The following is a 24,548-nucleotide window of genomic DNA, read 5'->3' as shown; positions in this document are numbered from 1 at the left end:
GGTTTAAGCACCACCAACCTGAAGGGTGAGACATAATTTTAATGTGTTCGGATGCATGTACGGGCATCTCCCTGTCAAGATTCTCATAAAATTGTACTTATTCACTGGTTTCATGGGCATTTGAACTAAAATTCTCATCTGCATATCCTTGTTATGGGGGACACTTTGCTGTGCCAATCAATTTACTTAATTGCTGGGAAAAAGCTCATTAAATGTTCCTAGTGCTTACGTAATATGTGTTATTAGCCAACTCAGTGTGATTACTTGGCGACTTTAGAGGGATAAAATGTCTAGTTGGTCTTACAGGGATTCAAACACTAAAACTTCAGATTTCTCGGTTAGCATTACAAAGTAAATATTACCTGGAAAACATTTTGAACAAGAGTAGTGAGCTGTATTTCCTCCTCTAGGACACGCTGCAGACTTTTTAGCTCCTTGCTTTCAAGATTTTCCACATCTTCCTTCTGTTTCTTCTTCATAATTCTAATTTCGGACATCATTGCCTCTCCCGTTTCTTTCAATGCTGTTTACAAAAATCAAACTATGTATCACACACATACTAGCAATTTTTTTTAAAGTTGAAGCCAATCAATATCACGATTTTACATTTACCTTAGTTATATTATCTTTAAACACAACGTAAGCTTTGTTTTCCATTATTTAAATTTGGGCATTTTATTAAGAAAATGTTAATGGCATTCTCACTGAATTTGTCAATAAAACAGGTTAATCCTACATAGAGCTTCATTTAGCATGAATCTGGATTCTTTAATAATGTGGCCAAACTGCCATTAACATCCGATTGTACAGACGTCCAAAAACAGATTTGGCATTTTGGTCAAAAAATGGTAAATAACACAGGTAGTGGTAGTGGTAGTGGTAGACGTTATTCGGTAGCCAGGTACCATCAAAGGGCACATGTGCAAAACATTGCGAAAATTCACCCAAAAAACATTTGAAGACATGTCACAACACAATTTATTTAAAAACAATATTATTCAGAATTAATTTTCTTTAGCCAATATTTGTGTGCAAAACAAGAGCAAAAGTCAAGCAGAGCTATGTGCAAATTAATCAACGAATACATAAAAACACATACAAATTATCTTTCATGTAATAAATGAATATTGTCAGAATAAAACAGTAGTTAAAAAAAATTACCTAGTCACTTGAAGGCAATTATCTGCAGCAGCAAGTTGAGAGGAGTCAGTAAATCCCCAAGTCTCGGCTCCATTTAGTGCTGCCCCTTGCAGTTTGCCGCAGAAAACGTCCAGGGCTGGCAAAACTGCACAGGTGCTTGTTTGCCTATGCAGCCTAATAATAGCATTTGCTCTGTCACTCAATTAGTAGTGTACTTTTCCTTAGCTGATCATTCCTCTTCAGGCTCTCCATTACTTTAACTCCTAGATAATCAAAGCTCCTCACCCTCTCAAGTGCTTCTCCCCCAGCCCGTATGATTGAATTTTTAACCGTTCCCTTTCCAAATACCATATATTTTGTTTTACTAGCATTGAGCTCCAAGCCCCTTGACACACAAAAATCTTTAAATTTATGAACAGGGAGCTGGAGACCCATTGGAGTCTTAGAAATGAGGAGGGAGTCGTCTGCAAATAAAAGAATCAGTAACTTATTACCATTTTGTGGAGGGGAGTAATTTCTGCAATTCTTCAAGATATCAGCCACTTCATTTTTATAGAGGCTAAAGAGAGTGGGAGCAAGAACACACCCTTATCTTACACCCCACTGTATAGGGATGTGTTTAATTAACTCCCCTGCATACCCACACTGTACCATCAGTATTCGGACCATATAACGCAGCAATCGTCAAGGGCCATCACGCTGATGACTCAGTGTGTGAATCACGGGAGTCTTTTGTAGTTCTTTCAGTAAAAGAACTTTTGGCAAAGGAGAGGAGATACTGAAAAATCTGTTGCAGGGATATCTGAAATGGATGCCATTTCGTTGGCACCAAATACAGATTCTTCTCCATTTCCTCTTTCATTATTTTTACTCCCTCCTGCCAGATATAATCTATTATAGGGATCATACAAACAGATTTCCTGGCTTCCTCCTTAAAATCATACAGAAACCAATTTGATGACGTGACCGTGGTACTTGTCGCCGTTGACGATCCAGGAGTTATCCTTGTCAACTAGGATGACTTTTTGTCTTTTTTCCTTGTAGAGTCTGTGGATTAGGCTCTAGGACGCTCCTTCTCCTTCCTCACAGGAGAGGTGGGATAGGATGTTGAAGGCGCTCTGGAAACTTTATGATGCTTCTCCTCTCTGTGGCCTTATGCTCCACTGGGAGGGTTTGAGGTGTTTTCTGCCCTCACCTGGGGTATCATCTTGAGACCATGATCTTTTGTGCGGTCTGGATGAGCAATCACTGTCCTCTTCAGAACACTTTTGTTGCTTGGTAAACTGGAGCCACAAAAGCAGCCTTCCCTCTCTATCCTCCAAAGTTTTACAAGAAAAGGTCCGACAGATCTTGCTTTGTCTTACCTCATGAGATAGGTGGAGGCAGTAAATAACCTCTCTTTATGTGGATCATCCACATAGATTCTCTTCCTGCCACAGTTCTTACATGGGGGAAGGGGGAACTCCCTTAAACACGACATACAGCGAAAATCTAAGGGAAACTGCCTCTACTAGGAGAGTTCTAGAGGGTGCTAGCTGCTGATTGGCGGCATTCAACATGTTGTCCTTTTAAAAATGAACATAGCTAGGCTGTGTTAAACATGGCTCTGGGCCATTATAGCCTAAGGCATTACTTAAATACTGCTTCATTATGTTACCGAGGGACTCCCATCTCGATGACGGTATAGGATTCAGGCACTTGAATCTATGAAAGATATCCCAATACCGGATAACCATGCATACTTATTTACACATTTGCACCAAGTCAAAGTGCTCTAGCTCTCTCAGAAAGTGAGGCAGGGAGTACACCGGGTCAGAGACATATACCATTATGCCATTCGCGAATACAGTCGTTTTAAAGTTATTCTTGCCTTAACTTAATATTTCACTGTTGCCGAACACAGTTGGAAAAAGGTTGTAATGGAAGAGCAAGTGATGGGGGTAAAACTGGACATCCCTTTCTTGTTCCCCTGTTTAAGGCAATACTTCGAGATCCCACGAGGGCCACGGAAAGGAATACCAAATCCCTCAGAAGTACGAGAAAAACCAGAAGGGCCAAACGAAAAAAGGCATTATCCCCTGCGCAACAGGAAGTAGATATAATTAGTCTTATCATCAATCTCTCACTATACAGACTATCACATGAAGAAGAGGCAGTCCTTAATAAAGTCTTATCATTCTGTCCTGAATCACATTTTAATTACACTTTAGTGCGGATTGATCTGTATAAGCACATCAGAAAATTGAAATTGGCGAAAGTAAATGCAAACAAAAAGTGTATCGCACAAAATATAGACATTGAACCATCTATGGAGGAAAGTGGATTACCGATATCAATAGATCAACTGCCTGATCTGAAAAACATGTTTGATATTTTGTATGAATTCGAGATGAGGCTATGACTGAGCAAGATAAACTGGAATATCTGGAAATACAAACAAACAAAAGAACTGACACTGGCCTAAAAAAGAAATCAAGATATTTTTCAGCTCTGTCACCGGGAAATAAAAGTGATTTATTCTCGGATGCTATGATTGAAGAACTGGACAGATTGCCCAAAATGAGGAACCCCAAACAGAGGGAAAATCTCACTGTAAAAGAGAGGAATGCAGTAAAAAAACTATCTGACAATGGGGAAATCACGATAAAACCGGCTGACAAGGGGGGAAATATTGTGATCTTGGATACGAAGGACTATGTCCAAGAAACATTAAGACAGTTAAATGACACCAATAACTATTGTACATTACAAAATAATTCAATTGAGAAAATGATCAAAGCATTAAAAGAAAATTTACAATTTTGATATGAGAAAAAACTTATCAGTGATGAAGAAAGGAAGTTTCTGACAATGGATTTTCCGGTAATACCATGTATCTATTTTTTTCCAAAAATCCATAAGACTCTTATTAAACCTCCAGGGAGGCCCATAGTGTCTTCGTGTGGCTCGTTGTATGAAAATGTATCCAAATATGTGGACAAATTTCTATCTCCGATTGCTCAAAATATGAGCTCATATTTAAAAGATACTGGTGATTTCCTCAGGATACTCACAGGAATAGCATGGAATCCAGGATACCTCTTGTTCACAATAGACGTTGTGTCATTGTACACGTCGATTAGACATGAGATTGGAATAACAGCGTGCCAATATTTTTTGAAACAACGTAATATATCCGCACTGGACCATGCAACAATGCTTTTAACAATGATACACATTTGTCTTACCAACAATGTTTTCCTATTCAATAAGGAGCTGTTTAAACAAGAATGTGGTACTGGAATGGGAATTTCGTTTTCCCCGAATTATGCCAACATCACCATAGGGTGTTGAGAGCGCACCACGGAAAATTAGATAGAGATGGAGCGGGTCATCTTGTGTGTCCGATTCATAGATGACCTATTTCTCATTTGGAATGGAACAGATCAAGAGTTTCGCAAGTACTTTTCCAAATTGAATCACAATGAAATCGGTAACAACCTATAGTAAGGAGAGTGAAGCTTCATGCACAACAACCAAGCTGGCTTTAGAGCACAGCACTCAACGAAATCAGCTTTAATTTTTTCCTCGGAAACACTCAGAGCAGCGCTAGACCAGGGAAAAAAAGCAGTCCTTATACTCCTAGCTGTTGGCGGCTTTCGACACGGTGTCCCACACCATCTTGATAGACCGACTAGCCGCGGCAGGAATACCCGGAAAGGTACTGAGCTGGCTGAAAAGTTTCCTAACAAACAGACAAGTGGTCACCCTGGGCCAGTTCAGATCAGAAGAGATACCACTAAACTCAGGTGTACCCCAGGGCTCCTGTCTGAGCCCAACACTTTTTAATGTATATATGGCCCCCCTGATTACCCTTATATCATTCTTTGGCATAGCCACCATCTCATATGCGGATGACACACAACTCATCCTAGTGGTGGAGGACGAAACCAGCGAAGCAGAGGCCAGGCTTAAAAACGGTCTAAAAGCCACTTTCCATTGGATGAGCACGGATCACCTTAAATGCAATTCGGGGAAGACCGAGATCCTACCTTTTGGAAAAGGAAACTCATTCAACCCAACACTGTGGTGGCCAGAAGATGCTATCGTCCCCCCTAACACAGCCAACGTAGTATGAAACCTAGGGATAAAATTTGACCCTTCCCTGAGTTTCCAACAACAGGCAGTAGCCGTGGCAGGGACCTGCTTCGGCATAATAAAAGGGCTCAGGAAATTCTTCGACCTAATCCCATTCTCAGCGAGGAAGATGGTGGCAGTAGCCCTCATTACCTCTCGCATTGATTACTGCAACAGCGTATACGCAGGAACTAATAGGACAGTCTGCCACAAATTACAAATGGTGCAGCCTGCAGCGGCCAGACTAGTACTAGGATGGAAATGAAGGACCTCAGCCACGAAAGCTATGAGCACCCTGCACTGGTTGCCAATACATAAAAGGGTGCTGTTCAAAATTCTGCTAATCACCTTTAGGGCATTCAACAGAACAGGACCCAAATACATCGAAAACATGTTCCAACGTTATGTCCCCTCCCGATGTCTGAGGTCCCAAGATGACAACCTCCTTACCATCCCCAAGTTTAGACTCAAAACCAGGAGAGGCAAAGCCCTGGCAGTTTTGGGGTCCAAAGCCTGGAATACACTACCGCCCCCTCTCCGACAAATTCCCACAGAAACCACTTTCAGAAAGACCCTCAAAAAACTGGATCTACACCCTATCCAACACACAATGTAAAAATATGATATAACACCCCTATCACGACCTGCTACACGAACAAAGTCATCTGTTTCGTTTACACTCTGAAGCGCTAAGATGCTCCCTGGAGTGTAACCTGCGCTATATAAAAAACAGTTACATTACATTACATGAATAAAATGAAGAAGTACTGGCACCTTATTTCAGGGGATCCTGATATAGGCGAACTAGTAGGGAACAAACCAACGGTAACTTACAAAAAGAGTGTCTCCCTTAAAGACCTTTTGGTGAAAAGCCATTTTCAAACAAAACAAAAAACAGATTGGCTAACGGATCAACGAAAGGGCTTCAAACCATGCAAATCCTGCAAAACTTGCAAAATAGGCCGCAGTATGACGAATATTCCTGAACCAAATGGGAAAACAATGGCAATTGATCAAAATATAACCTGCACGTCAAAATTTGTCATCTACATGATAGTGTAAAAGCGTCATGAAATACATTGGAAGCACGACCTGCATGTTGAAAAAACGAATCTTATACGTGCAGTTAAGAACGCCAATATGACATATGCAACAGCAAAACATATGAGTATGTGTGGGATAAAAATGATACAGCAAGAAGATCGAGGTGTGAAGAAGCTGAGTCAACTTGAGTCACGCATGATTATAAGATTTAGAACCAAGTACTCAAGCGGTATCAATAACGATGAGGAGCTTTATTTTCATTTGGAACAATAAAATCAAGTAACCTTTCAATGAGAGAAAAGAACTTTTGATTCATGTAAAATTGTGCAAAACATATCGTGAATGGGTACTATACCCAAAAGCAAAATCACAAAATACAGTATGTGTATACTTTGGAACCACTATGTTTGAAATAAAGACAATACAGAATCCTATCAAATTGGGACAGTATGGTGGGTACTAAACCCAGAGATAATACATGATGTATAAACAAATTTAAAAACTGATGTCAAGTACATGGTATAGCCACGAATAATTGAAATGTTTATCTGACATAAGCGCACTTGTCTTTCTGTTATATGTATAAAGTTTTTTGAAATGTAATGCTAAAACACTACATCTCCCATAATGCCACTTAAAGGCAGATATGAGAGTATAAATGATGAAAGTATAGAAGGACTTACTAACCGTGAAAAAAGCCTAGAGTGGCTGAAATGCGTTGGTTGGGTGAAGGCTTATCAATAAAAAAAGCTAAAAACCATCCAAGAGTGCTGCATCTTTTGTGGAAAAAAGAAATTATATATATATATATATCTTTTTTTAAATTTTTCAAAAAACCTTCATTGATCAAATCAAATAGACAAGTTACATTTGCAATAAGTCAAAGCACCATATACAAAAGACACAAAGAGGGTTACAGTGTGAATTATTATCACACAACACCGGAGGACAGTAGCATGGCAGATATGACTTGGCCTCAACAAGATGATAATGGCAATTTACAGGAGGTCTCTGTTTCCAGATACCTAAGAGCCTTGCTCAAAAGCACAGTCAGCACACACTGGGGTTGACTGTGAGAAATATGTTAATGTGTGTAAAAAAGGAAGGATTGCTCCTTTTTTAGGTGTCCCCTCACTCACCGGGGTTGCCCCACGGTGACATGCTTCATCATTGGGGCCATCCCAGTCCTCTACGGGCTGGGGCGTGCTACGACTTGCGAAGTTACGTAGGAGCACTTTTAAGGACTATGTGTGGTGCATGTGTAATTGTGGGGAGTGGACTATGTGATGTAGGTTAAAAAATACCTGCCCAGTAGGTTTTCAATAAACTTTATTCTAGCCTCTAGGTGGTAATATTAAAAACGGGGTGGGGAGATAGGCTGCCCTAAACTTAATGTGTCCAGATGTACCTATCAACTCCTGTAGTCGACATGTTTCGTGCATACCCCAAGCACTTCTTCGGGACTACACAGGGACCAGCCCTGTGTTCGCCACTCCTTAACTCTTCAATGAGATTTTATAGAAATTAACTCTCAACTGCAGCAAACTCTATTAAGTGCATGCAACAATACCTACGTATTTTGTTCCAAAAAACACGTGGTTCCTGAAAGATAAAAAACAACTTAAAAGTCACGGGGTGGATACCCCCATATCTTATCACACATAGTTTGCAGGCAGAAAATGTGATGATTTTCTGTGATCTAGAAGCGGACATATTGACCGTGGTTGTTTTCATGCACAAAAAGTGATTCATTTCGTGCATTGTAACGTGATTAAAAACACACCTCTCTCAGTGACACACCCAAGCATTCATCTGTCACACTCACTCATACATACTTTTCAAGAGACCTAACTGGGCCCCATGGAGTCGGAGGGGTATCGATATCCTAGCAACTCTGGTGAGAGAAAAGCGGAGTTTGTAAATAACCAGAAAAAACGGGCCGGTTGGCGATGTCAAACTGACCCATTTACGGTCCTCATTGCCCCGTTCTTACTTACTTGTGCACCGGATACCTCCTGTATTTAGGCACCTACTTGTGTCCCTCCGGTCCGGATGTTATTGGACTGAGGGTTTCGGTGTTGTTTTTAAAGGAGTGCCGTTCGCGGTTTGTTTACGCTTAACGCGGGAACGCCCTTACGTGAACTAGAGCGTGACGTTCCCTCCCTGACGTATTTGCGGCGGCCATCTTTGGTGTACCGTTTTCGTTTTCTTAAGGAAACGTTCTAAAATAGGGACTATACAAACATAATTATACCTAAAAGATAATTTAGGGTGTTGTATGGGGTATTTGGCGTATTACCAGGCTAAATGCTGGCTGGGTAATTTTTAAGCGCATCCATTACTTTTCAGCACGAAAAACGGTGGAAAAAGGATTTCTTATTTTGTTTCCTTTATCCATCTTTGGTACATCAAGTTAACCAGTTATGCCCTTTTGGTTATTTATAGTCTCTCACATCAGTGATATAATTTACTAGGGTTGGCTGAATGGGTCAAGTCAACACCATCATGGTTCATGAACAGTTCGAGTCAAAGGTGATAGTTACATATAAGATGCTCAATGAGTCATTTACATTATGGGTCAGCTCTCATATTTGCAAACCTTTCACATTTACTGGGGTGGCAGAATGGGTCAAGTCAACACCATCATGGTTCATGAACAATTCGGGTCAATGGTGATATTTACATATAAGATACTCAATGAGTCGTTTACATTATGGGTCAGCTCTCATATTTGCAAACCTTTCACATTTAGGTAAACTGTCCCCAGGGGATATCGTCATTTAATCCCATAATGTGCGAGCGGAGTCTGAACACCCAACGCTGTTCTTTTTCAAGTAGTTTCTTTTCCATGTCAGCATGGGGCTGTTGGATTTCCAGGACCACCCAGCGCATGTCATTGGGTGTATGTGCCTTTTCCAGAAAGTGTGTGGTCATTTTTGTATTTGAGTGTTTGCACCTGAAGTTACTTCGATGTTCCACCATTCTCGTGCTTACCTTTCTGGTGGTCATTCCTATGTAGTGCAGATTGCACACACATGTGATCATGTACACGACCCCTGATGTATTACAATTTGAAAAGTTTTTCAGATCCCACACGAGGCCTGTGTTACATGTCACCTGTTTGGTAGTTTCGGTTAGGTGGCATACACTGCAATTAGAACATGGGTGATGAACCACTGGCAACGGATGTAGGCGTCGGATATGGCCTTCCATATATCTTGGACGTGTATGTACCACTAGATCCTTTAGGTTTTTCCCTTTCCGGTGACTGAACATTGGTTGGGTGATGTTCAGACCTCCACTATTCAGTGTTTTCCAATGTTTTTTCACAATTTTTGTTACCTGCTGTGAAGCTACCGTATAGGTAGTGATACAGATGGGTCTTCTTTCAGAGGTATCTGTTGGTGGTTCCTTATGTTTTGCTTCAAGCAGTGCATCCCTGTTATTATTGGATGCTCTTTTCTTTGCTTTTTGGACAATCTTTTTGGGATACTGTCTTTGGTGTAGTTTTTCACAAAGCTCTTTGGCTTGCACTTCGTAGTCACATTTCTCAGAACAGTTCCTCCTTAGCCGTAGGAACTGTCCAAAAGGCAGATTTTCCTGAAGTTGACGTGGGAGAAAGCTCTCAAAGCTTAGTAGGCAATTCCTTGATGTAGGTTTGAAATGTGTTGTGGTTGTCAGTATCCCTTTTTCAGCCTTAATGTTTAGATCCAGAAAGACTAGTTGTTCACGACTCATTGTTGAGGTGAACCTTAGGAAAGGGTCCTGTAGGTTCAGCCAAACCAGGAAAGCATTTGCCTCCTGCTCATTCCCATTCCAGATGAGGATGACGTCATCAATATAACGTCTCCACATCTGGATCTTGGTGGAGTAAGGGTTGTCTGTACTCAAGATTTTCTTTTTCTCTAGCCAGTGCACGTACAATCCTGCCACGCTCGGCACGAAAGTGCTTCCCATGCTGGTTCCGTGGGTCTGTTTATATATTGTTTGTTGGAAGAGGAAGAAATTCTCGGTTAGCGCCAAGCGACAACATTCTAACACTACATGCCTTGGTGTTTTGTAATCCCATTCGTTCTCAAATAGGATGTCCTCCAGAATTTGTAGTGTCTCTCTGTGGGGCAGGCTTGTATAGAGGCTCTCCACGTCGAGACCGATTAATATCTGCATGGAGGGGTCAAAAGTAAGGTCCTTTATGAGGCACAACACTGACTTCGTGTCCTGTAGGTATGTCTCTGTTTTTTGTACTAGTGGTCTCAAGAATGCATCTGCAAACTTGGACAGGGGCTCTAGTATTGATCCGATCCCTGAGACGATTGGTCTCCCGGGTGGTTTTTCCAGTCTTTTGTGGATCTTTTGGGATCGTATAAAAATACGGAGTCCTTGGGTGTTTGTTATCCAGAAAGTCTGCTTCCTTTTTGGTTAGCCAGTCATTTACCAGACATTCTTCCACCATCCCTGCAATCTCAATTCTCAGGCGTTCTGGATAACAAACACCCAAGGACTCCGTATTTTTATACGATCCCAAAGATCGTGCTGAAAAGTAATGGATGCGCTTAAAAATTACCCGGCCAGCATTTAGCCTGGTAATACGCCAAATACCCCATACAACACCCTAAATTATCTTTTAGGTATAATTATGTTTGTATAGTCCCTATTTTAGAACGTTTCCTTAAGAAAACGAAAACGGTACACCAAAGATGGCCGCCGCAAATATGTCAGGGAGGGAACGTCACGCTCTAGTTCACGTAAGGGCGTTCCCGCGTTAAGCGTAAACAAACCGCGAACGGCACTCCTTTAAAAACAACACCGAAACCCTCAGTCCGATAACATCCGGACCGGAGGGACACAAGTAGGTGCCTAAATACAGGAGGTATCCGGTGCACAAGTAAGTAAGAACGGGGCAATGAGGACCGTAAATGGGTCAGTTTGACATCGCCAACCGGCCCGTTTTTTCTGGTTATTTACAAACTCCGCTTTTCTCTCACCAGAGTTGCTAGGATATCGATACCCCTCCGACTCCATGGGGCCCAGTTAGGTCTCTTGAAAAGTATGTATGAGTGAGTGTGACAGATGAATGCTTGGGTGTGTCACTGAGAGAGGTGTGTTTTTAATCACGTTACAATGCACGAAATGAATCACTTTTTGTGCATGAAAACAACCACAGTCAATATGTCCGCTTCTAGATCACAGAAAATCATCACATTTTCTGCCTGCAAACTATGTGTGATAAGATATGGGGGTATCCACCCCGTGACTTTTAAGTTGTTTTTTATCTTTCAGGAACCACGTGTTTTTTGGAACAAAATACGTAGGTATTGTTGCATGCACTTAATAGAGTTTGCTGCAGTTGAGAGTTAATTTCTATAAAATCTCATTGAAGAGTTAAGGAGTGGCGAACACAGGGATGGTGCCTGTGTAGTCCAGAAGAAGTGCTTGGGGTATGCACGAAACATGTCGACTATAGGAGTTGATATATACATCTGGACACATTAAGTTTAGGGCAGCCTATCTCCCCACCCCGTTTTTAATATTACCACCTAGAGGCCAGAATAAAGTTTATTGAAAACCTACTGGGCAGGTATTTTTTAACCTACATCACATAGTCCACTCCCCACAATTACACATGCACCACACATAGTCCTTAAAAGTGCTCCTACGTAACTTCGCAAGTCGTAGCACGCCCCAGCCCGTAGAGGACTGGGATGGCCCCAATGATGAAGCATGTCACCGTGGGGCAACCCCGGTGAGTGAGGGGACACCTAAAAAAGGAGCAATCCTTCCTTTTTTACACACATTAACATATTTCTCACAGTCAACCCCAGTGTGTGCTGACTGCGCTTTTGAGCAAGGCTCTTAGGTATCTGGAAACAGAGACCGTTTTGTTTGACTTAAACTCTGGAGGGCGAGCCTAGCTAACAATCCTCTAACTCCCTTTTCTATTTGTTAATTTACAGGAGGCTCACAAACTATAGCAGAGGAGATTGGACCAGCCAAAAGGAAAAGGGGCGGGAAAAAGGCAAATTACTGACCGCAATCAGCAGCCGCCACGGGCGGTGAGACGGTAGGGAGCGCAGGGGAGGTAGCAGGAAAGGGGGAGGTGCAGGTAAGGAGATATGTAACAAGGGGGCCCCAGATATCGAGTGGGCGAGATCTAGCGGGCATGAGGTCTCAGAATTCAGACAGTATAGTCTGATAGTCAGGCAGCATGGCGGTCAGACAACGTGAGACATCTGGGCAGAATTTGACAAAGCCTAAGAGGCAAAGCGTGGGTGTGGGCTGAACTGATGAGCGGGTGATCTCTGAGATGGCTGTGCAGACTTCACGCCAATAAGCAGAGACCCTAGGGCAGAGCCAGGCAAGGTATGAAGTCCGCTGCAGGTGCAGAACAGCGCATGCATCTATCACTTGGAACAAGTCCCAGCTTATGCTGCTAGACGGGGGTGCAATACAACCTATGCAAGTATTTATTGAGTGATCTGGGCCGCCGCCCTATTCGAGATTTAGCTAGGCTTCGGCCTCTTTTATACTGGGCCAGGTTATGGCGGACACCCGAGCTCTCTAAATATCTTGATGGTTTGCTAGAGGTCATGAACCTTAATGGTTCCCATAAAGTCAGTTGGATCCGTAACATTAAGAAGCTTTTGAGTGACGTTGGCTTGCCAATTGGTTGGGAGCGTGGAGCTTCCGTACCCAAGCTTGAACTTAAGCGGGTCTACTGGAAGTGGGTGGATGAGCAAGATCTAAGGGACCCTAACCAGGGTAGGCTGACCGAGGAGTTTAAACAGCATAAAATTGAGCCTCGTTGGGAGCCCTACCTGGACCTTATTATAAAACCAAGGGATAGATCCCTGTTCATCCAGTTCAGGTTGGGAAACTTACCTTTGCATGATTACACCTGTAAATGGAAGCCCCCGTACCAAACCTCATCTGAGTGCCCTAACTGTAATGGCGTTACCGAAACTATTGCCCATGTCTTTTTTGTGTGCCCGGCATATGCAAAGCCTAGGCAGAGATGGTTAAAACCCACATGTCTATTGCTCGGCACCAGGAGTCATTCCGTAGCCTTGAGAATTCTTAAAACTGACACCAGCACACGTTTAGTCTGTGGGGTTGCTAAATTCTTGAGTTGGGCCTGGGTAATAAGAGCAAAATCTCTGTGATAAATCACTTTTTAACTAAACATTCTTAATTTTTACTTCTACAAAGCTTTCACTGTTTAATATGCCTCTTAATCTATTTATTGTAGCATGGACGTTTTTTATTGTTATTAACTCTGTAAATTGTAGCGACCTATGAATTATGGTTCCTTGTTTTTATCTTGTGTATGTGCTTTTATGATATCACATGTTTATCGAAATAAAGCTTTGAATTGATATATATATATATATATATATTTTTTTTTAATTTTTCAAAAAACCTTCATTGATCAAATCAAATAGACAAGTTACATTTGCAATAAGTCAAAGCACCATATACAAAAGACACAAAGAGGGTTACAGTGTGAATTATTATCACACAACACCGGAGGACAGTAGCATGGCAGATATGACTTGGCCTCAACAAGATGATAATGGCAATTTACAGGAGGCTCACAAACTATAGCAGAGGAGACTGGACCAGCCGAAAGGAAAAGGGGCGGGGAAAAAGGCAAATTACTGACCGCAATCAGCAGCCGCCACGGGCGGTGAGACGGTGGGGAGCGCAGGAGAGGTAGCAGGAAAGGGGGAGGTGCAGGTAAGGAGATATGTAACAAGGGGGCCCCAGATATCGAGTGGGCGAGATCTAGCGGGCATGAGGTCTTAGAATTCAGACAGTATAGTCTGATAGTCAGGCAGCATGGCGGTCAGACAACGTGAGACATCTGGGCAGAATTTGACAAAGCCTAAGAGGCAAAGCGTGGGTGTGGGCTGAACTGATGAGCGGGTGATCTCTGAGATGGCTGTGCAGACTTCATGCCAATAAGCAGAGACCCTAGGGCAGAGCCAGGCAAGGTATGAGAAGTCCGCTGCAGGTGCAGAACAGCGCATGCATCTATCACTTGGAACAAGTCCCAGCTTATGCTGCTAGACGGGGGTGCAATACAACCTATGCAAGTATTTAAAATGAATAAGGCGCAGGTGGTAATTTGGGGAGAAAAGTTTAGTCTGTTTGCAACAGTAAATCCAGCCTGGGGATGTCGATACCTAGCACTCTATGCCGTGCAGGCACGGTTTGTAGATATGGATGAGGCCGCCAGAATGAGGGCGTAAGTTTGACTATCTACTTCCGTGGAGAAGGAGACTAATACAGAAAATCTAGCGTGCTCATCGAGGGAGGAGGCTGAGGGCACGTGGGATGCACCTCCCTGCAGATTGCGCATAACTGATAGAAGAGTAAATGTCCATAGGACTGGAAATCGTCCGCAAATGAGTAAAAGGTGTTACCCGGGTAGAGATTGGCAAATGTGGTTAACCCTAAACAGGTGGCATATTTAGCCATACCAGAGGGCTGTAGAGAGGGGAAAGCTAGATGCCGAACGATCGGCATCGCTGAGGCTGAGAGCATGGGGGCATGGAAAAGGCAGCAAATGCCTTCCCAAGCCCAGCGTAAAGTCTCAACCGTATCTATCTCATTGCGTGGGAGTTTGGCCGGGGCAAACAGGGCCGTCGTGACTGGCCATGGGGCCGCGAGATCGGCTTCGACTGCCAAGTGTGGTTGGAAAGGGGTGGGGGGAAGCCAGAAAAGCAAGAAGCTGGCCTGGGTACACAATGCGTACAGCTGAATGTTAGGGGCACCTAGGCCGCCACACGCCATTGGAAGTGTAAGAGTATCATAAGCGATCCTCAGCTGTTTGCCAGCCCAGAGGAGAGAGATGATTAGGGAGCAGACCCTGCGAAAAAAGTGGGCAGTCAGAGGAATAGGGAGGTTCAGGAATAAATATAAAAATGTTGGAAGTACTACCATCTTGATGATAGATACTCGACCGGCCAGCGACAGGGGCAGTCAGCTCCATATGGCAATCTTCGACTCGAGCCAGTCCACCATGCGACCGTAGTTGGCTCGCCAAATGTCGTCAACATCTCTGCTCAGCCAGACCCCCAAATAATGAGTGGGGCCATACGCACACACAAAGGGGCAGTCCGGGGTAAAGGGCCTAGTGGCGTCAGGGAAAGGGAAGAGGACCGATTTGTTCCAGTTCACCTGAATAGCCACCAAACCTGATGACCTCGAGCACCAGAGTACTGAGATTTTCCTGAAGTTTGCGGACATAAAAAGTAGCGTTGTCCGCATACATGGAGAACAACAGGGTGCGGGCCGCAAACCCAATGCCTTTCTGTGTGTGATGTTGACGGAGTCTAGCCGCCAATGGCTTCAATGCGATGGCGAAGAGCATAGGCGAGAGCGGTTACCCCTGACGGGTACCACGACCAATAGGGATGGGATCTGTAATGAGGCCATTAATCCTGAGACGGGTGGTAGGAAGAGTGCACAGGAGCGAGATCTTGCGAATAAAGACTGAAATGAAGCCAAGACGTGCAAGAGGGAGAATAGAAAGGGCCATTCGAGGGTGTCGAACGCCTTGGCGGCGTCGAGCAGGGCAGCCATGGCAGGGAGCACTGGATTAATCTGATGGAGGACGGAGAAAATAGTGCGAAGTTTATGAGATGTCGCACGGCCAGGAATGAAGCCGGACTGGTCTGGGCAGGCGATATGCGGCATGAGGGGGAGAAGAAGTGAAGCAAGCAATTTGGCAAAATTTTTATTATCTGTATATATGAGGGACAGAGGGCGATAGGAGTTATGGAGATTGGGGGGCTTATCCAGTTTGAGCAGAAGAGATAACATAGCCTTGCGAAGCGAAGGTGGAAAGTGACAGCTCTCGAAGGAGTCATTATAGATGGCAGCCAAATGCTGCACGAGAAGTGGGGCGAGAGTCATGTAGAATGAGGCAGGCAGGCCATCCAGACCAGGAGTCTTGTCACCAGGCATACCATTTATGGCAGCGAGTATCTCCTCTTTCGAGAAAGGCTCATCCAGATATTCACGGTGATGGTTCTCGAGCCATAATAGTTCGAGGGTATCAAAATACTGGCCAAATACCTCGCCTGGAGAGGTAGACCCAGAAGTGTACAGTTGCTCGTAGAAATCAGTAAATCTCAACTTAATTTCTTCAGTGGAGGTGGTCCAAGCCGGGCCACCATCCCGAAGTCTTGTTCTAAAGGATGCTGCACGAGGTGGGCAAAGGAAGTTGGCCAGACTCTTATCGGGCCGGTCCCCCTCACCAAAGCAATGTGCCCGGGCCTCTCTGCCCAGGAAGGAGAGCTCTCTATTGGCCTCCACGGCAAATTCAGTGTGTTTCTCTCGAAGACGAGCGAGTGTATCAGGAGTAGAATTGAGAGCGTGGGAAGAGTCCAGGGACTTGATTTCTGCTTCCAGCTTACTAATAGCGCTACGAATAGAGGGTAGGACCCCAGATTGCTTGCAGATACACCCACCGCTGATGACAACTTTGAACCCCTCACAAAGTATGGAGGGAGAGTCCACAGAACCCTTATCAAGCTTGAAATAGTTAGTAATTGCTGTCTGGATCTCGTCTCAGAAAACAGTGTCACGTAATGCATTAGACGGAAGCTGCCACCAAAAAGAGCGCTGAGGAGAATGCGGTAGCCTGAGGCTAAGCTGAACCGGCGCATGATCTGAAAGGGTACGCGCCTTTTGGTTGACAGAAGTGAGCCAGGAGAGGACGTTCGGAGAGGTGATCCATTGATCCAAACAAGACCAACAGCCACGGGTGCCAGTGACACACGTGCCCTCGCGGACTGCAGGGCGCATATGGCCCCAATCACCAAACAGTGAATTCTCTGTGAGAATGGAGCTAAGGAGCGCAGCGGTGCGCAGGTGAGAAGCATGGGGGCCGGAGCAATATAAAGAGGCGGACAACGTGACATTGAAGTCCCCTTCCCAGAGGAGCGCCGTAGGGCCGAGGGATGAGATGTGAAGCCATACATGAGCAAAGAAGTCCAGGTCATCAGTATTCGGACCATATAACGCAGAAATCATCAGGGGTTGGGCCAGAAGGAAGCCATGAAGAATAACAAAAATGCCCAGCGGGGTCCGTAATTACCTGGAAAGTGGGCCAGGGAAGTCCCCTGCGAATGAGAATAGATACCCCCCGGGAGTAGTTGGAGTAAAAAGAGGACTGTGATTCCCCCCACTGTCAGGAGCAGAGTCTGGCAGCAGACAACAGCAGCAGGTGAGTCTCCTGTAGCAGACAGATGTCCACTTTGTGGCGGATGAGATGTGCCTGCACTAATCGAGCTTTGCGAAAGTCATTGAGGCCGCGGACGCTCCACGTCCAGAAGTTAGTGTCTGTCATACTGTCTTAGTGTAAAGTGCGGTAAGAGCTGCCAGTGGCCATGTACTGATGCAGAGGACATAGCAGAGCAGGAACAATTCGATGCAACAATGCAAACCCAGAAAAACAATAATACATGTAGACAAAAACCAATGCACCTCAGAAGGAGGCAAAAAATCCCAAAAACCCACCACCCACACCAACCCCCAAACAGGATTATAGAAGCGACAAATCCCCAAATATTCCCCCCCTCCCACCACCCACACCAACCCCCAAAACAGGTCGAGAGTCCAACCAACCCCACCCTGGGAGACCACAACTGGGAGGGGAAAAGTCAATGTCCAAAGTGGGAATCATCCCGTGGGGGCATGGCGGTGCTCGGCATACTCCCCTGCCAAAGAGACAGGGAGACCAAGCTGAAAATCAAGAGCAGATACCTAAGCAAGCAGAGCCTTGCAAGGGAACGTTCGTACCTGGCCCAACAGCAAGCCACAAAGACCCAGGGAGCGCAGGCTAAGACCGGTGGAAACAACATGCAGGGAGCCAGAGTGAAAAACAAAATACAATTAACGCTGGAGAAGTGGACGAAGTCAATCATTGTCACCTAAGACGCCGGAGGTTGAGTCCTGAGAGATGGCTGGAGTGGAACGATGAGTGCGGTCAAGCTTCTTGATGAAGGAGAGAGCATCCTTGTGATCAGGGAAGACAAGAGTTTTGGAGCCCTGCTTGACACGTACCTTGGCTGGGTATGCGAAGGAATAGGAGACTTTGTGCTGTTGGAGGATCTGTTTTGCAGGCAGGAACTCTCGGCGGGCAGCCTGCACCGCCAGGGTGTAATCCAGGTAAAAAGACAGGGAGTTACCTTGATGGCGGATCTCGCCCCTGTCCCTGGCCGCCCGGAGGATGGCATCACAATACTGAAAGTTGAGGATTTTAGTGATGATGGGGTGAGCAGGCAGTCCAGGGGCAGGGCGAGTGCCAAGGGAATGGTGGGCGCGCTCCACAATGAAGACCGGGGTAAGCACATCACTAAACAGTTTGCGCAACAATTGTTCCACAAAATCCTCCATTAGCGCAATGTTCTTGGACTCAGGCACACCCATGATTCGAGGGTTACTCCTTGGAGAACGGGTCTCCAAGTCCTCGTTCTTGGTGCGTATGAGCTCTAGGATTTTATCCATTTGCAGGAGTTTCTGACGATCCTGGGTGGCAGCGTCTTCAGCATCAGAGACCCTCGTCTCGAGATGCAGCAAGCGGTTGTCGTGCAAGTCCACCCTGATTTGACCACATCCAGACGTGTGAATCTCCTCCGTCGGGGACCGCACCGTTCTGGCGCATCTGGCGGCGTTGGTCAAAAATAAGTCTTGGTTGTTTGGGGTCAGCCTTACCCATGCCACCAGCCAGGAGGGGAAAGGGCGAGGAGCGCCGCCGAATAGCAGGGCAACAGTCTCCAAAACTACAAGGACGACAAGCAGAGCAAGAGGAGGATACAGCAGGCAACGTCCAAGAAGGCGCTAGGAGAAGAGAGCAAAGGCGGATTATGAGTTCTCATCCTCAAGACGAGAGACAGCAGCAGACCCCACCCGGGCAGTCAGGCCAGCCGGCAATGAGGAAGGGCTTCGTAGGTGTGGGGCACTAATGCGGCGGATCTGGCTCAAAGAAGCGAGAAGACGGTGAGGCTGTGCTCCACCAGGCAGGGAACACGGGCTGCGGAAGCTGTGCAGGTGTTGCAGGGGGTGCAGCTGCGAAGAGCGGCGCAGGAGTGATGCAAGGGGGGCACGCAGCCCAACACACCGGGGCCAGAACCCTTAGAGCAGCAGAGGATGAAAGGGGAGACATATGCGTGGGCCCCGCGGAGTGGTATGCGCCACCCCCAACCCGGTCGCAGCGGTCCACAGTAAAACCTGCACTCACCCCGTCCACAGGAGTCCAGCGGCAATCAGGCCCCTACAGGTGCTGGCAGCAGGAGGAAGCAAGGAGATTCGTCCAATGAGGCCGCGAGGGCACCAGCAGAAGTACAGCGCTGTATAGGAGTTGCGCCTTAGGCGGGATCCGGCGGGCCTTGGGCGGCCAGCAGATGCGTGAAGAGAGGGCTGGTGCGCTGCCACGTCAGGCCGGGGAGGGGACCAATCAGGAGGACGGGCCACAGAGATGGGCAGATGCTCTGTGAGGAAGCGGAGAGTGAAGCAGGCCACAGCCGGGCCCCAATGAGGTGGGAGGCGCACCACAATGAGCCCAACAGTGGCGGGGAATCACGGAGGGCGCTCCACGTCGCCCGGCACCGTGCTAAACGATGACTGGCCCAGCGGGCGCCGGTGCAGGAACAGGCGGCGCCCGCACTCAGAAGCACAGCGGGCCGGGCGGTACGGCAGACAGGCCCCCAATCCCCGCTGCCGAGAGCCCCCCAGCAGGCGACTCACTCCCCAGGCCCCCCTGGCAGCGTAGAGGAGCGGTAGCCGGGTTAGCACTCAGAACGGGCGAGCGGCAGCGAAGAGGCCTTAATGCAGGGACTGGAAGGCCCGGTCACGAGGAGCAGGCCCAGACGCAAAATCCAGCACAGGAGTGGCGGAGCGGACAGCAGCCAGCATCCAGGACAAGGTAAGGATGTAGATGCAGGAGCCAGGCAGACAATGAGGCGCTACTCTGCAGGATAATGTCGGATTAAGAGCTTGGCCAGCAGAGCCCACTTAGAGTGTGGCCATCTTGCAGCCGGCCAAGCCACGCCCCCTGGGGCCTCATATTTGGTGCTTGGCTAGTAGCCTGCTTGGACCAAATCCTAGGGATTGCACTGATCGGGCAATACAGGTCCACTGAGTGATAAATGCTTTTCTGCATTCAGTAAGAGCAGCAGACCATTCTTATGGGTCCTTATTGCATTCTCTGCTATTTTAATTTTTTTTAGAATTGTTTCCACATTGCCCTACTGAGATGAAGCCTGAATGACCTTTTATTATTAATTTGTGCTACAATGGTCCTAGTTGTGTAGCTGATATCCCCATCAACAGTTTGGCACCTAAATTCAAAAGAGACAGCAGCCACAGAGTCTAGGATCTTTACCCGGTTTCAGAATAACCCAACCTGCCAGATCTAACAGAGTATGCTGAGCTAGTGCTTTCACAAAATAAACTGAAGAGCTTTAGCAGGAAGAGTAACAGTGCTCCACAAAAGGTTCTGTAAAATAGGTCCTTTGAGACTTGAACAAAGTTAATTTGTCAGTATAACCCAAAACTTCTTTAATAGCTATTGGGCTGTCTAAAGCTTTACCTTGAGTCTGGCTTATCTGTTGCCCTATGTGCGAACAGATATGGGCCATAGCCACAATCTACACCTTCTTAGTCACAACCTCCGACAAAAGCCTTCTGGGAAAACAGCCCTATTCCCATTCATCATGTTGTACAAACATTTGATGGCCACCGCTTCTGTGCATATTTTGGTTGTATGAAAACTGATTGCTTTGTTATCTGATGCATAATAGGACTGTTTGATGCTGGCCCGGTCTTCGTTTAAGGACTGAACCTGTGTTCTAAGCACCAAACCTTTGAACCACTTATTGACTGACATAGTACGCTTATGGCCTGCCCTCAATATAGCTAGCTGCTGTTCCTGGTATGCTCTTTACTATGCTCCTGCTTTATTTCGCCATGAGGTGTGAGGCTGAAGATATAAAAATACCTTTAAGGACGGTATTAAGTGTGTCCAAAAGCAAAGTTATCTGTTTCAACGTTATCATTTTCTAGCATAAAGTTTTAGATAGTTTCCTTGGACTTCTTAAGTACACCATCATGAGGCAAATGGTATTATTGAGTCTCTTTTTGATTCTGAGATTGGGTATTCAGGCCCCTGAAATCAATATGGAACTCAATTCATGATTTGGACAATATAACCTAACACATGCTTGCTGCTAAGCAGAATGTAACTTCAAAGTTGTTCCTGTGATGGGACCGTCACATGACGACCAAACGCAACTGGCCCCACTAGCCAGACAATGAAATTCTGAGAAACTTAAGTCAGAATCAACCCTATAGTATCAATGAACACTGACCTCAAAATCTACACTAAAATGTTAGCTAAACGTCTGGACCCCCATATGCCTGGCCTCGTGGAGCCGGACCAAGTTAGCTTAATTTGCAATCGACAGGGTGCGGACAATGTGCGTAGAATTGCGCATTTGGTAGGGAAAGCGCACCACTGGAACATACCAGCCTGCCTTCTGTTGCTTGATGCGGAGAAGGCTTTCGACCGGGTGGACTTGGGCTTTCTCCGCGTGGTGTTACACAAGATCGCCCTGGGTCGCAACATGATCTCTATGATCATGGCCCCTTATCTATCACCGCAGGCGAGGGTCCGAGTTAACGGGCAGCTCATGGAGCCTTTCTTCATACATAGGGGTACACTGCAGGGCTGTCCTCTGTCATCTCTGCTATTTGCCCTGGTAATAGTGCCCTTGGCAGAGATGATTAGACAGTCTGCTGACATCCACGGCCTCACTATTGGAGGTCGGCAAAATAAAGTAGCACTATTCGCGGATGACCTTATCCTCAAGTTGACGCGTTCGCGTTCCTCTCTCCCGGCGCTCCATGCTCTTTTGCAGAACTTTGAAAGGGCATCGGGCCTCAAGAACAATCATAGGACCTCACGATTCCGGAGGAGGAGGTGCTAGTCTTGAAAATACTTACTCCCTATCAATGGACTACAGATCATATTGGATATCTAGGACTTTAGCTGACCCCTTCCTTGGACACATGGTCCCAGACTAACTGGCAAGAGTGCAAGAAAACTGTATTGGAAGATTTGCGGAAGTGGAAAGCCCTCACTATCTCATGGCTCGGTAGGCTTAATGCCGTCAAAATGTCTATCCTCTCTAAAATCTTGTTCCTATTCCAATGTCTCCCCACCCCTATACAGCAGCAACAGATACAGGGCCTCCAAAAAGAGATCACCAACTTTATATGGGGTCGGCCGCGATTTTCCAACAGGATCCTCATGTTGCCAAGAGATAGGGGGGACTAGCATGCCCTAACCTTTTGGAATACTACTGGGCCTCACATCTCCGTATTGTCTCGGAATGGACAACCACGGAAAGCGAAAAGGTCTGGTTCCATATGGATAGGATGGTCACGGGCGCACTATCTGGCATCTGACTTGGCTTCACCGTAAGGCACGTTCTCGTAGTGCTTATCTTGCAGTACCTACTAAAACGGTCCTAGATATATGGGACAAGGTAGAAACACGTAAGGGGCTGACCAACTTCCCTTCCCTTCATAATCTCATTGCGGGCAACCCGCTATTCCCTCCGGCCTTCCACTCATCAGCGTTTGCTAAATGGACACAGGGGGGTTGCAGAGTGATCGGGGACTTGTTTGAGGGGGGATGTCTGAAACCGTTCGTTCAGTGCAGAGAAGAATTTCGTCTCCCACAAGACCTGGACCTCCAGTATGCGCATTTGCGCCACTGGGTTTCCTCACCAGAGATGCAGCAGGCCGCTACAAGGCCATACACCCCTTTTAAGCAGCTGGTCCACTCCTTTGATGCCTCGAAAGGCCTTATATCCCGGACGTTTCAAATTCTACAACACCCACCCGTGGTAGTCACACACCCATATCTGCGTCAATGGCAACGGACGTCCACTACGGAAAACACGTCTACACAGTGGAGTCGACTATGGCGAGACATACCTAGGGTCTATCGTAGAATCCCGCAGAGGGAAAACGCTTACAAAATTATGACACAGTGGTACTACACACCAGCCCGGTTACACAAAATGTTCCCTGCCACGTTCCCCTTGTGTTGGAGGTGTGCGAATGCATCTGGCGACTTCCTTCACATTTGGTGGGCTTGCCCGCTCTTGACGCTGCTCTGGAAAGAGGTGCTTAGTCATATTAAGGAGGTGTTGGGCTTCCCCCTGCCCGAATCTACGGCCACAATTCTATTGGGCATTAAACCTGATTATTTGAAAGTGATTACCCGCAGCGACTGGACTATAGCACTTCACATGCTGGGGGCAGCCAAGTAACTCAGTGCTTTACTAGAAAAAGGCAGAGGCATCCCCGATTGCTTCTTGGTTTGTACGCTTGTGGTATGCAATAACCATGGAACTCTTCACAGCGCGATTGAAATCACGAGACACCCGCTTCAACACTATCTTGCGCCCCTTAGTCCAATGTCTCTGTAAAATAGAGCATGCGCTACACCTGCTCCCTAAGCTTCGAGCGCTGCGACTTTTTGAGGATGCCATACTCCCTCCAGAACCGATTGGCTGCTTGCGTAACTTGATTGACCACGCCCGCCTGCCTCTTCAATGATCAATACGGCCCCTGTTGCTGCCCCCGCTAGATGTCACCGCCGCCACCAGCTATTATGCATCAGCTTGCCCGCTCACCCACGCAGCTCGCGACTCTCCTCTATCTTCTTTTCTCTCTTGCCAAACCTTTCTACGTCCCTCTACCACTATCCACTTTGCCGAGGTCTCTCGCCTACGTTCTTACAGTTTTTAGGTTCTAAAAGAGTCCTGACCTATCCCACAGTGCGTTATTATTGATGTAGGTATTAGCTCACGCGGCCGGCCTCTGTAAGGGGTTGTGGGCTTAACGCTGTGTATGAATGGACTCCACCTCTTTTTTTTTTCTTTTTCTCTTTTCTGATTTAAAAAATAAAACAGATTTCAAAATAAGTCAGAGTCAATCACCTTCGTCCACAGAGAAAATATAGGAAATGGTGTGCTGAGAAACTGTTCCCAATTATTGTGCATACAATAACGTTACTGTGTGGGCTTAAGATCCCAAGGACACTAAGTTCCACTTAGATCTGCCAATCTCATCACAGACCACCTTCATAAAATGGCACATAGTATCGCCAACCCCTCCTTTTTACGCAGGCCTAAAGAGGAACACAGCATTAAACACCACCTGGATCG

General features: G+C 46.1%; 1 protein-coding gene across 3 annotated transcripts in view; it reads right to left on the bottom strand.

Moving 5' to 3' along the window:
* The window catches only part of CENPH (centromere protein H), a 368,725-nt gene that overhangs the window by 57,766 nt on the left and 286,411 nt on the right, over positions 1-24,548 (bottom strand). For all 3 annotated transcript variants that reach the window (XM_086960717.1, XM_086960719.1, XM_086960718.1), the window contains exon 8: positions 363-523. In XM_086960717.1, coding sequence (XP_086816843.1) covers positions 363-523 — 161 coding nt within the window. The remainder of the gene's footprint in view (positions 1-362; positions 524-24,548) is intronic.

The sequence above is a fragment of the Lissotriton vulgaris genome, chromosome 3_1, assembly GCF_964263255.1.
Source record: "Lissotriton vulgaris chromosome 3_1, aLisVul1.2, whole genome shotgun sequence".
Lineage (NCBI taxonomy): Eukaryota > Metazoa > Chordata > Amphibia > Caudata > Salamandridae > Lissotriton > Lissotriton vulgaris.
This window is presented reverse-complemented; position numbering and strand designations above follow the sequence as displayed.